The sequence below is a fragment of the Magnolia sinica genome, chromosome 4 (assembly GCF_029962835.1).
Source record: "Magnolia sinica isolate HGM2019 chromosome 4, MsV1, whole genome shotgun sequence".
In the NCBI taxonomy this organism is placed as follows: Eukaryota; Viridiplantae; Streptophyta; class Magnoliopsida; order Magnoliales; family Magnoliaceae; genus Magnolia; species Magnolia sinica.
Window position 1 is genome coordinate 72306037 of NC_080576.1, and position 14124 is coordinate 72320160.

General features: G+C 37.2%; 1 protein-coding gene across 1 annotated transcript in view; it reads left to right on the forward strand.

Moving 5' to 3' along the window:
- Window positions 1-4078: 4078 nt before the first annotated feature.
- Window positions 4079-14124, forward strand: part of LOC131243211 (serine/arginine-rich splicing factor SR45a-like) — a 33314-nt gene continuing 23268 nt past the window's right edge. The window contains exons 1-2 of the mRNA XM_058242385.1: window positions 4079-4216; window positions 4376-4395. Coding sequence (XP_058098368.1) covers window positions 4214-4216; window positions 4376-4395 — 23 coding nt within the window. The 5' untranslated portion in view covers window positions 4079-4213. The remainder of the gene's footprint in view (window positions 4217-4375; window positions 4396-14124) is intronic.

Sequence of the window (14124 nt, forward strand, 5' to 3'; positions counted from 1 at the left end):
AACTCAAATTAATGTAAGCTTAAAGGAATCTCTCACATAAATTTATAAAGATCATACATAATTAACATCACACCTTAAGCATAATTCATAAATGATAAATATTTGATGAGGGTAAATTAAATATTTGTATGGAGGATTTAGAGCATGTGAGAGAACACAATAATTCATATCAACTCAAGTTAGTACAAGCTCAAAGGAATCCTGTACCTTAGCCTTAAATCTAAACCCTAGGTAGATATCCATGTACGAAAGCTTGTACATGAAAAGCTTCCACATGAATCATAACATTACTTGAGCAAGAGGGAGACACCATACATATGGAGAAGGAATAGGGCGTCTAGGCTTCTCATTATTTCTCTTTCTCTTTCTTTCCTTTTCTTTTCTTTTCTCTTTCTCTTTCTCTCTCTTCCCTGGGCATGTGAGTGGAGAGGGGAACGCACAGCCCTTTTTAAAAGGGAGTGGATGTGTGAGAGGAGCGTGTTTCACATCTCACTTAGATTGAGTTTCTCTAATTTTTCCTTTTCTGACAATCTTTCTTTAAATCTAATTAATCCATTGTGTCAGGGTCGTCGAATAGGGCCGAGGTATATGATTTTCTTGGTGATCCGAAATTTAGATTGACCTATCTTGAAAATTCTCCTAATGGGTGTCAAGCGAACTCGATCTCAATTAACGGTCCACACTTGATGATCAGGGCCCAAATTTGGGAGAAATGTGTCAAGATAGGCAAACAGTTGGACAAATTTTGTTGGTTGATCGATGGTGGAAAAAGTCTAAATCTGAAATTTCACTTTTGTACCAAAATAAAGGAACTGACTTCAACATTCAACGGCATAGGATCATAGATCGGAGTCTAAATTTTGTATAACTTTGTAGTCATATGAGATCAAAGTTTGGTCCAAATTTGAGTTGCAAAGGACGGTAGGAAGTGGTTAAATCGAAAGATCTGGATTTATAAGGAGTTGATAAGCCTTGAAAGGATAACTTCGCGCCTAAGGAAAGCTTACCAAAGTAGGGTCTTTATATTTCACACTTTGTCCATATGATGGACAATCCAAGTTGTTCATATGAAGAAAAATATCCTACTACGACTACCCACGATGTTTGTTCACTCGATGGACACTAAAATTAATAGTTAAGGGGTTGATTTGTTAATTGGGTTACTTTTACAATGATCTAAGGGCTGAAATTTGACATATATAGTACATAGGCATAATATAAAATTTCACATCAAATGGATCGTGGGAACCATGTTATATAGAATTCAGGGGTCTAGGTTAATGACATTTTCGTAATTATTGCTGATATGAGAGTTTTAAAAAATCTAATGGTTCTACATAGTTATACGCATGTTTCTAAGCAATTCTTACAAAAGAACTTATGTCTAAATTATTATGAATAAAGAATTATTTACCAAATTAACCAAGGGAATGTACATATATCAACTAACATAATGGATGGTTAGATGACATGTTAAAAATAAAAAAAACTTGATGGTTAGTACTCTGATCATGTATGTGAGTGGGTGTACGGTCAGTTTTGTAAACAGATGATCACATGTGGGTTTTTGGAGTGATCAAGAAGCAAAATATGTATACCATTAGATTTAAGTGACTTGTTCACATGTGTAAGTTTTTCAGATTTTAGTTTTGATGATGGGTTAAGCATATTCATAGGTGGTAAATAAGATGAACGGATCATAATCTCAAGTTAATGTGTGTATGAGCGGATGTAGAGATCAAGTAGCTAGTTTATTATAATCGGGTGGTTCAAAATCAAAGTGGATGGTCAGATGTCTCTATCTGGCAGTGAATATTTGATTGAGCGGTTGATTATGATGGATAAGTGAGAATATTTAAGTATGTGATGATCTTATCTTAAAATCAACAGTTAGATTGCTTGATATATGAATGAAGATTATTTCCAATGGTCAGATTCGTGCTATAGAATATGTGTAAGGTTATAATAGCTAGATTGATATCATATACATGTACATAATAAGTTAAATTTCATGGTAACACTAGAGAACTTTCAATACTCAAGTATTGAAAAGTTCGGGGTGTTACAATCTACCCTCTTAAATAAAATTTCGTCCCCAAAATTTATTTACTTGTCCCATTTACACTGAATCATTATGTTTAATATTTCACTATATTCCCTGTAAGGTAGATATATATGTCTAGGGGCGCATATAATTGACTATATGGAATCGGGACGCTACAGTTAGTGACTCCAGTATTGAGATAGAATGATTTATATTGAATTTGTTGGATTTGCCAACTTTGTCAGCCGTCAGTAGTTACAACGATCAAGTGATTTTAGAAGGATACTTGGATTTAAGGCACACACATCACTGTGAGCCCCACAGTTCTGGGTCCACCCACCTCGGTGGACCTAATCCAAGGTCTCACTTAATTTGGTCATTAAAATTATCATTTAATTTATTGATTTTTTTTTAATCAATTTTCTTTTTACGCAATAAGTTCCATGAAGGGAGTGGGCGCGAATTAAGTACTACCCTCTCCTGTTCGGAGCTTGGGACAAGCGGAGGCTTCAAGAGTCTCTGAGGGGCCACCGTGATGTATGACTTTTATCCATACCATCCATTCATTTTTCCAAATCAGTTTAGATTATTGGACAAAAATAAGGTAGATCAAAGGCTCAAGTGGACCACACTACATGAAGCGGTGGTGCTAAAGATGCCCACCATTAAAACCTTCTTAGAGTCCACCATGTCGTTTATTTTCCATCCAACGCGTACATGTAGTCATATACACCTGATTAAGTGAAAAAACAAATATCATTTTGATCCAAAACTTCTATGGTCCCTAAGAACATTTTAACGGTAGCAATTTAATCCCCACTGTGTGGTTCGTTTGGGCATTGAATATTATCTAATTTTGGGTTTATAATCTAAAATGATATGGAAAAATGGATGGACGGTGTGGATAAAATTCATACACCTAGGTCACCCCTCATGGCACTCGGAGCTTCCAAGGGGGGGATTGGCTACTTCGCCATGGCCAATGGCTAGTGGTTGGTACTCTGTGGGCCCCACTATGATGCATGTGTTTCATCCATGCCGTCTACCCATTTTTCTGGATCATTTTATGGTATGAGCCCAAAATGAGGTTGATCCAAATCTCAAGTAGACTGCACAGTGTTGATTGAACGGCCACCTTTAATAACATCCTGGGGCCACAAAAGTTTTGGATCAAGCTGGTACATATTTTTTCCCTTCATCCAAGTCTGTATGACCTAATCAACGGGTTAGATGTCAAATAACCATTACAGTGGGCCCTATGGGTTTTTAATGGTGGACATTCAATCACTACTTATTTTCCCATGGTGTGGTCCATATGAGATTTATATTTACCTCAGTTTTGGGGACTAAGCCTTAAAATTATCTTTAAAAATGGATGCATGGGGTGGATAAGACACATACATCATATTTCGGTCTACATAGCACCGACCGTTAGCCACCTGGCTGATGGCGGAGTCACCAGCCAAACCGCGTCCCCATGGAGTGCCCTGGTAGACGCAATCTGCGCGCTGCATTGCTGGGAGCGATCAGTTGCGCCTTTCCCCAACAAGATGTGGCCCTGACCATGGGGCCCACCTTGATGTATTTATCGTATATCCACGCCGTTCATCCCTTTTTCCAGCTCATTTTAGCACAAAAACAAAAAGTTTAATTAGATACAAATCTCAGGTGGACCACACCATAAGAAGCAGTCATGATTGAACGTCCACAGTTAAAAACTTTCTAGGGCCCACAATAATGTTTATTTGCCATTCACTCCGTTGATAAGGTCACACAGACCTGGACGAAGGGAAAAAATTTTCAGCTTGGAACAAAACTTTTGTGGCCCATGAGAAGTTTTTAATGGTCAACTACCACTGTTGCCTGTGGTGTGGTCCACCTGAGATTTGGATCTACTTCATTTTTTAGATCATGAACTAAAATGAGCTGGAAAAACGGATGGACGGCGTGGACATACAATAAATACATCGAGATGGCTCCACAGTCAGGGCCGAACCGTGTTGGGTGTACGCACGGCCGAAGAGTCACCACCATAAAAATGACGCTAAACTAACACAGAAGTCTAATACTTTCCGAACCAGCATCCGCTATTCCGTAGTTTCGCCCGAGAACTGCCCCAAATCAAACAGCGAAAAGCCCTAGCATTTTTTCTCCGCCTTCCATTTGAAAATGGTACTCTCTCTCTCTCTCTCTCTCTCTCTCTCTCTCTCTTCTTCTTCTTCTTCTTGTTTTGGATCGATCTTTCTAACTCTTTTGGTTGTTTTCTCTCTCTCTCTCTCTCTCTCTCTCTCTCTCTCAATCTCTCTTTTCTTTTTTCTTTTTTTCTTTTAGGCGGATGCTCCCCGTAGAAGGTAAACCCTAACCCTCCGACTGCTAGATTGCATTTCAATGCCCTGAATCATGTTTGAAATTGAGTTTTTTTTTTTTTAATCCAAATATAATTTGATCATTGTATCTGCTTAAATCTGCGTATGTTTTAAGCAAATGATTAGGCTACAGTCCAAGTGAGCAATCAAGCTCTCGGACTCTACATGTGTGCCACACATTACATGATCTGGACTTTTCGTCTGTTGGCCCATACCTTGTACGGGGATCATACCACAAAATATCATAAAAGCATGATGATCCTACCCACTAATGGAATTAAAAGGGAAAAGGAGGAAGTAAAAAAGAAGAAGGGAATCCACAGGTTTTGACAAGATATTTACAGTGGTTTAATGGTTAGTTAGTCGTAAGATTTTTCTGTTATCTTGCCCATTTCATAACTGATTTTGGGGCAATTGAACTGTTTTAGTTAGTTATTTAGGTGGGGTTTTTGAGGAACTTATTCCGTAGATTTTTCCTATTTAATTTGTAACTCTGGTTACAATTTTAATAAGCAACACTATCTTAAAGTTTGGGAATTCTTTTTTTAGAAGACACGAATTTAGTAATCAAGCACAAAACACCTACTGGCGGAGAGAATGAACCAAGAAGCTACAAACATGACTTAGATCCATAGAGGGAGAATATCCAAACTACAGAACGATCTAAACCCACTGCATGGGCTAGAAAATCCTAAGAAAAAAAGGAAAGAAAAAACTAATGCCTATAGCCCAGGACAGCATGGCCCGATCTTCTGTGCTGCGTGAAATTTCTCAGATCCCAACCATAGCACCTCAGTGGCTATTTGTCCCATGGTCTTGAGTTCTTTTGTATTTGGTGTCATGGTCTTGATTCACCAAAAGGCTTTTTTAAGTCTTTTTCTTTAATATGAATTGTTAGGTGCCTTTTTTCAGTGTTAAAACTAGATTACATGTACCATTTAAATTGCTTGGAGGTCTAGGGTTTTATGTCCTCTCATTTTTAATACATAAATCTGTATTACAAGTAGAAAAGGAAACAGGTGAAATTCTTTTAAGATGGATTCTCTGAACCATGAATATTGCGAATGAAAACGTAAGATGTGCTTTTCTGTAAGAGAGATTTTCTCAACTTCGGGAAGTGATTTATCAATACCTATTGGGTGTGATGATCAATCCAAATGGCATGACGCTATGCTTATGCGAGGTGTGATTCTTTGTATCTGATTTGTATGGTGCTTATTGGACCTGGATGGTGTGATGGTATCATGCCATCATTTATGTGTGGTAAAATCTAAATGTTAGATCCGGTATCATGCCATCAATTTGCTAGAACAATTGTTCTCTGATCTTTGATATTTGATATTTGATATTTGTGGGCTGATCACTGCCGTCTGACGTCGTAGCTTACATCAGATCACAATAGGATCCAAACAGACGAATGGGCTGGATCTTGTATAAATATGCCATGTGTGTAGTATACTGTAGGCTTTTTTTCTTCTTCTAAAGTTATAATGCTAAAAGTTAACTTTGTGCATCTTGGAAAGGATCAAAAGAGTGTTGTTGTATCTTTAAAGTGTATCTATTTCGACCCCCTGATTAATGATGTTCTTAAAGGGTTCTTTAAGAGCATGAGCAGTCTTTCCCAATGCAATTTCTCTTTACTTTCACTATAGAATTGTTGTAGAAGGCTTAGGCAAATTGTTTCAAGTTGCCCCAGAAGTAGGACTTTTTTAAGTGTTTCGAGGTGGAGTCTATTATTGTAATATTACATCTGTAGTTCGTTGTTGGGACAATAATCCTCTATGAGGTCACTAGCATCAATTCAACACAATTAGAGGTGTTTCACATTGCTTTCTTGGATACTAGTTAACTTCAGAGAAAAGTGCTATAGCCAATGTGGTTGTGGGCGTGACAATTGTTGAATCTCTAGTGACTTTTATGTGTAAATGGGAATATTTTTGGATGGTAACTTGGTCTTTTGCTTGGTGCCAATGTGAGAGCTTTATACATTTGGAACCTAGAGATTGCAAGTTATGGGAAGAGATTTATCTATGTGGAAGATATCTTAGCTCCCTTGTGTCATATTACGCGTATAAAGTCACACGTGCTGATTACCAGCATACTCTCTCATGGTTCAACATCTTGATCATAACGACTTGTGAGTTTTAAAAAAGAATTTTGCAGGAGGGGGCAAGGTATTTCGTAACGGTGATGGTGGCCACAGCGACCACCACTGTTACCGATGCAATACGGGTGTCACTTTTTTTTGAAAAACCCTGTATTGGCACCTTAACGGACTGTTACATGTTTTTTTCCATAACGGTCCCTTAACACGTAATGGTTGCCATCGTTAGCATTGCGTAACAGCTGTTAGGACACAATTTGGGAGGGAGAGAGGACCGTAAGTTTTGCCCCATTAAGTGGGAAGATGTCCAAAGTCTAAATATGAAGGGAGGATCGGGATAGATATTGTTTTACTGATATATAGAATTGGAGAAAATTGGTTATTGAGAGAACTCACTTCTAGGGTGATCGATGAGTAGATGTACTATGGCCTAGAGATTCCCTAGATTGTTTTCAATCTCATCGATGAACATCCTTGTTAAAGATTACTATGAGATTTTGGGTGGGTAAAGTGGCATGGTTTTTGGCATTTAGGAGAAGCTTATGGGATTGATGAAGTTGAGTTGTTGGAAGATCTTCTCAGGGGTTAATGATGGGGTATTTCTCACAGTGTGTAATGACCGAACATTCTTCCTTTTATTTATTTGAGATTGCATAGGTCCTCTTGTGCTTGGTTGTAAACCATATGAAAGGTAGGCTGGCCCCCCTCAAACCAAGAGGTAAAATTCGATGGGGTATACTTTTGCAAATGATTATATGGGTTATTTGGAGAAAAAGAGAAATACGAGAATCTTCGAGGAACTCCCATCCCCTTATGTACTGGAGAACATTAGGTTTGCTAATGTGTTATTTTCTAATTGCTAAAGAGTTCAAACATGCGTAAGCCTCAAACCTTGCGAGAATTGGGGGCCAGCTGGTTATTTGAGAGTCCGTGACAAGTGTAAAACGGTTAACAAGAATGATAGCAGGAAGTCCCTCCTCTTGGTTGGTTGAAAATGTGTGGATGGACGGTAGCTCCATGGGTAATCCGAGGAACTTTGAGGTGGAGTTGTAGAAAATAATGTAAGAGTGATTAGCCATAGTGGCTCTAACTAGTAGGAATGTCGACAATCAAGGTCGATGGCAATCTAGTTGTAGAGTTCTTTGGCAGACTTTGAATTGTGGAAAGTGGGTCTAGAAATGTACTACCTTGAGCATTAAGGAAGTGTACAACACCTTAATTTCATTGCAAGTAATGCCAAGGCTGATGCTTCTTCTTGTTAGTCTTCCTTTAGATAGTTGCCAATGGAAGCACACTCTCTAGTGGATTCAGTAGCCTATGAAGGAGATTGTAGGTTGTCCATTTATATTAGGAAATTTTATCCATTGTCGTAATGAATTGTTTGTATGATTGTCTCAAAAGCTTAACTGGATGTTGCATAGAAAAAGTTGTCCTTCCAGGTGGACCCAATCCAAACGCTAGTTTGATAAAGTTGAACTAACAATGTCATGTTGTCGTCATAAATAGCTCAGTAATAGAATGATGGAAAAACCTAATATTGAAAAATGAAAAGTAATGAGAAGAGATAAAAAAGGAAAAAATAGGAAAGACACGTGTTCTACATTGATCAGACAATAGCTATTCTCAGAAATGGTTGGTGCCTTGGTGGTCTAATTTAAAGGGTGAAATTAAATTGTTAGGATCGTCCAATTTATTTGATTTTCTTTCAACGGAGTCATATTCACCTATGAAACATCAAGTGGAGGAAGCATCATAAGAAGCATACGAGATTTCTTGAGTTGGGTGGATGGAAATGAGATGGTCAACATCCTAATGGGAGACATCAAGTTCACATGTAGCAATGGCTAAGAAAACCCCATAATGTCGAAACTAGATAGATTCTTGGTGTCTTTTGACTGGGTGAATACGTTCCCCCTTGTAAAGTAAAGAGGGTTATTGAAATCCGTTTTTTTATCACTACTCCCAATAACACTGGAAGTGGACGAGGAGAATTGGGGTCCAAAATTGTTTAGATTCGAGTTGATGTGTCTCAATTATAGAAGGCTCTGCGGATCAAATATGACAATGATGGGTTGATTTAGATTGTTTAAAAAGATGCAACTACCCAAGAGGAAGATCATGTTATGATTTAAAAGCGTGTATTAATGTCTTTTTTAACAATCCCCTAAGTTTCATTAAAAAATTTAACCATTTCCCCAATGCTTCCCAATGTTTCCCAAAAAGTGCGATAAATTACCCAATACAAACGATATATCCTGTGTGATAACCAATATGTATCTGTATCTCAAGGATGAGATATGTAATGTGATACCGATATTTCGAACACTGAAAAGGATAGTGGAAGTTTGGGGTAGGTGGATAGAGGAATTAGGAGGAGACCAGGAGGGGTAAAGTTTGCTAAATGATGATCCTCACACATCATTTTTGACTTGGTGGCTTGTCTTGACTTGTTTTGGGCCAAAATAGGTCGTCTTGGACAAGTCGAGTACGATTCGGGGTGATTCTTACCTTTTTCAACTTTTAGCAGTGAAATTTAAAAAAAAATCTTAAAATGTGAGAAAAATCTAAAATGCATCCTAGGCTTATTATGTAATAAGAACTTGTATATGACTTATAAAAAATATAAGAATTTCTTTCTAACTATTTAATAAAAAATAAAAATTTAAAAATGTTAAATAAGAGAAGATTGTTAGATGAAAGTAGGAAACTTCCTTGGATCTCATTTTTCAGAATATTGAAAGAAAAAACTATTAAAAATAACTTAAATGAATTTAAGCATAAAATATGCTTAAAAAAAAAAAAACAATTTGCACTACTTTATTCTTCAAATCCAATGAAAATCAATAAAAAATATGATTTTAACAAAATGTATTGATCTACACTTAGGTAATGATTTATAAGAAAATCTTGGTAAAAAGACTTTTAAAAAAAAAATAAAATTTAAAAGCTAACTTTCCCCAAAATTTGGCTTTAGATTTGATAATGCATTAATTATTTCTTCAATTTGTTGCATATAGACATTCTCATAAATGTTGCTAGAATGTTAGATATAGAGTTTAGAGTTAAAAAAAACCATGAAGAGAGGACATAATTAAAAAAAAAAAAACCTGGTGGGATTGCAACCCCATTTATCTTAGTAAAGTGAAACGAGTTGGTTTAGACAAATTGCATTGACTCACCAAGTCACACCCGAGTCACCCTGGTTCACCCCTCGGAACATGGACTTATGCTACCGAACCAACCTGTTCACAACTAAAGCTGAGTCGATTCGCTTGAGTTGGATAAAAGCTTGGATAAGTTGTCAAACCATGGTGTAACCCAATCAATGTTGTTGCTTCTCCATATTGAGCTAGTCATGGGCTTCATAATCTTTGACATCTTCATTTATCGAACAGACTAATTTGTATTTTCTATGTTTCATGTTTTTGCATGAAACGTCATGTGAACGGGCATTCTAGAGAAGAGAATGTAGATAAAGATGGTTTGTAGGAAGCAGAGAGTGCAAACTGGAGTATTCCAGTAACCTAAGATGCAAAAGATGACAAAGTCTATGATTAACTTACCATGGGGAAGCAAAAAAGACTGATTGGGTTACATCATGTGGTTTGGCAACTCATTTGAGTCATATATGACTTAAGTGAGTTAACTTGTTCTGGTTGTGAACGGGGGTAGGTATGGTACCACAAGTCCTTGCTAAAGGGTGATTCGTGTGCGAGTTGGTGAGTCGTTTCCCAATATGGGCAAGTCGATTCACTCGACTTGTTTACTTAAAGATAAAAGGGGGTTGCAAACCCACTCATTTTTTAAGTCACTCGTTTATTTATTTATTTATTTGCTCTTTTTACTCCAAAGTTGAAACATACCATTCTAATTACCTTTGTAGCAAATCGAAGAAAATATCAATGCATTACCGGATTGGATCTAAAGCCGAAATAAGGGGAAAGTTTTTTTTTTTTTTTTTTGAAGAAAATCCCAAAGTGGATGTAAAAGGACCATTTTACTTGGATTTTTCTTAGAAATTGTTACATAAATGTAAATGTATGCATCCCATGTCCAAATAAATTTAATTTTTGTTAATTTCAGTAGATTTGAGAAATGAAGAACTGAAAATGTAGAAATTTCAATCTTAAAAAAATTAGAAATTTGAATTTTTAATATGCTCAAATTTGTGCAAGTTATTATTATTATTATTTTTTTTAAAGTTCTTTTTTCTTTAATGTTTTAAAAAATGAGGTCAAGTAAGTTTCCTCCATTGATCTTACAATTTTCTTTAATTTAATATATATTTTTTTAAAATTTTAAAATAAAAAATATAAACATATGTTTTGTTGTGTTGTTTATAGCTCATGTACAAGCTTCTATTACACTAAAAGGTAGCCTAGGTGTCACACCCGTCCTCCTAAGCTTTCTCCACTCTTTGTAGTAAAGGACATTTGCACTCGGGCTTCTCTTCAGGGAAGCCCTACGCTCAACTTCTTTTAGAATGCTCTTACCAAGTTGAGTCATCGTATATGACGAGAGAACAATCACACTAAAGATGGATAAGGTGCATTAAATTTTTTCCCTTGATTTTCTATATATTATTTTTACTGCTAAACATGAAAAAAGCTGCAACTTGTTCAAGTCGTACCAGGCTCATTCAAGATGAACTGTTTTAGCCTCGAATGAGTAGGGACGAGTCAAGTAGGGGTACATAGGACCCGGTTGGAGCATTGGGTAAGATAATGGTTGTGAGTATTCTTGATTTTATTTATTTATTTTATTTTATTTTTTATTTGGTCTCTATTACATTTTAGGAAAATGGTTATGGCTCGAACTATCTGAGCTAACAACGAAATGCTGTGCAGATTGGATAATGTTAGATCAAGGTGGATTGGTGCATGGTGGGTGTGCAGGAACAAGATGTTGGATCTCCTAAGAGGTGGAGTGAGCTTTTACATAGTCAAACAACGAAGTTCTAATAATGACCAGACTTGGCATGTTCTTGGTTTCAATAGATTGGGAGGATCATCTACTCAGGGGTCTTTTAGTTTGGTCTTTTAGGGTTCACGTCGAACCATTGTGAAGGGGAGCGCTATGGCCTACAGACTTTGTTTTGAATTGATGTGGCTAGAGAAGGAGATGTTGGTGGTGATTGCTTATTGTTGAAGTGTGGACTATTTCTAAATTGATGGTGAAGCTAGAAAATCGTAAATGTATGAAAAAAGAGTGGAATAATTGGGGTCCATGTCTAACCATTGTGAATGGGAGTGCTATGGTCCACACCTTTTGTTTCGAATTGATGTGGCTAGAGAAGGAGAGATGTTGGTGGCTATTGTTTACTGTTGAAGTGTGGACTATTTCTGAATTGATGGTAAAGCTAGAAAAGCTTAAAGGTATGATAAAAGAGTGGAAGAAATGATTCTTTAGGTTGGTGGAAAACTCAAAAGCTAATATTCCAGAGGCAATCTAAGGGAATGTTTGGATTGCACTGGAAATGGAAAAGAAAGGAAAAAAATTCATTATTTCCTTTAGCACTATTTTCTCTTGAATTCTAACAATAGAGCTTCTGTTTGGATGACAAGTAAAAATCTCATATTTTTGAGAGAATAATTACATAGTTTCTTGTGCTATTATGGAAAATTACAATGATGGCTATGTGGAATCCTCTATTTTCTTTGTTATCCGAACATCCTAAAGTGTTCACATCAATTGAAAACGTTCTCCTTTTGCCTTCGTTTCCCTTGGGTATCCAAACATGACCTAAAGGATCGACAGAAAGGAAGGTATTGAAAGTCCATTTGGCCTAAGAAATTTAGGAGTGACATGTTCTAAAAAATGAATGGGGCCCATTTCATAGCAAGAAAAGTTGGATCCCAAATTGCGTTGTCTAGGCTAGGCATTTGTTGAGAGATATCTTGGCTAGGATCCTAAGAAAATCGGGGCAACTCATATCTCTTTTTAAGAGTTAGCTGGGTCTTCCTTGTCTTTACAAGGAGTAGGTTTCTAGCAAGCCTGTATAACATTCTCTTCCTCTCTCTCTTTCCCTTCCTCCATTTGTCCATGTGTGGTGATGTCAAATCCATCAGTGACGTTCAAATTGTGATTTTGAGCTCTAGGATCAAATATTAGCCTGATTCACTGGTCCGGTGATAGGACAAGCAACGGTGGTAATGGAAACACACCAACCATTGTGCATGGGGACCGTAAGATTGTCTAAATATTAGATGCAACCCGTCACTCGGGTTCCTCCCAAAAAGATGTAGGGACATACCAAATATTTTGATGATTAGAAACTAGGTGGGCTACAATACTCGATTATATGGGGTTTTATCTATGATTTTGCATTACTTGTTTCTATTGTATGGCCCAACTGAGTTTTTTATTGTGTTAAATTTTTTTGTTTGTACGGTAGATGTGAGTGGAGAAGCCTGATTGGTAGAGTGGATATTGCTCTGATAGCCTAATGGGGCTCCGTAGAGATCCAAGTTTTTTGAAGGAGAAGAGTCCTAGATAAACTTCTACAAACAAAAAAATGGTCTTAGTTCCAACAATCATCAGACATGCCTGATTAGGACAACATTGGCCTAGCCAAACAAGACGAGGCCTGGCTTGGCCTATACAGGTATTTGGGCTTGAACTTTTGTAGCTACAAAATGCTCCCTTAGGGAGGGAAATTATTTGGTGACAATGGTCCTAGGTAGTTTGCCGGAAGGAAAGGGATGGGAATACTAAGTTCTTCCATGGAATAGTTGATACTCATGGAAGAACAAATAGAATTTATAGCTTGGTGAATGAGTAGAGTTTGGAGGGGCAACATGAAATCTATATGAGAATAGCCAAGTGTTACATGGATTTCTAATAGATGAAGGGTGGAATAGATGTAACTTGGACAATCTTCCGTTTGGGCTGATTGCAGAGGAAGATTGGATTGGTTGGAGCATTTGATTAGGGAGAAGAAATGCAAAAAGGTGGTGCTAGAGTTGGAGATGGATAATGCCCCCAGTCTGGATGACTTTATGGTGACATTCTTCAGAGTCTTTTGGGAGGACGTGGAAGGGGAGCTTTTGGAGTTTGTGCTGGAATTTGAAGCATTTGGATGCATTAATTATTACGTTGTTGCCCATGAAATAAGGGGCCTTGATAATGTTTTGTTTTCTAGGTCTATAAAGGTGCTTGGGAGTGTGATGCCAAAGTTGCTAGGGATGTTCGTTTTAGAAGACATCCTAGCTAGGATGCTTGTGGCTCATGAGCGCATTGATTCTAAATCTAGAACTGAAGGCTAGGGATAATTTTTGGTCTCTGTGGAAGCTTGGAAGAAGCAAAATAGAACTTTTTAACAAGAGGTTTGAATTGTTGGAAGAGTTTTTCATAGAGCAAAAGGGTGGGTGTTAATGTGGGCGAAAAAGGTCTAAAGTTTGTCTAGGCTTTCGGTTTGAATAGTTTGTTGTTCCATGGGGTAGATCAGTCTTAGTTTGAGAAAGGATGATTGATCATCGTCCAACTCTTTTTGTGGTGTCCTTGTGGTGGTATTTGTTTCTCATTTTCTTAATGAGTTTCAGTTATCATTCTTAGAAAAAGTGTATTGCTTCGATTCATCCGTCCGCTATCACTAGAAGTACTTGAGTAAG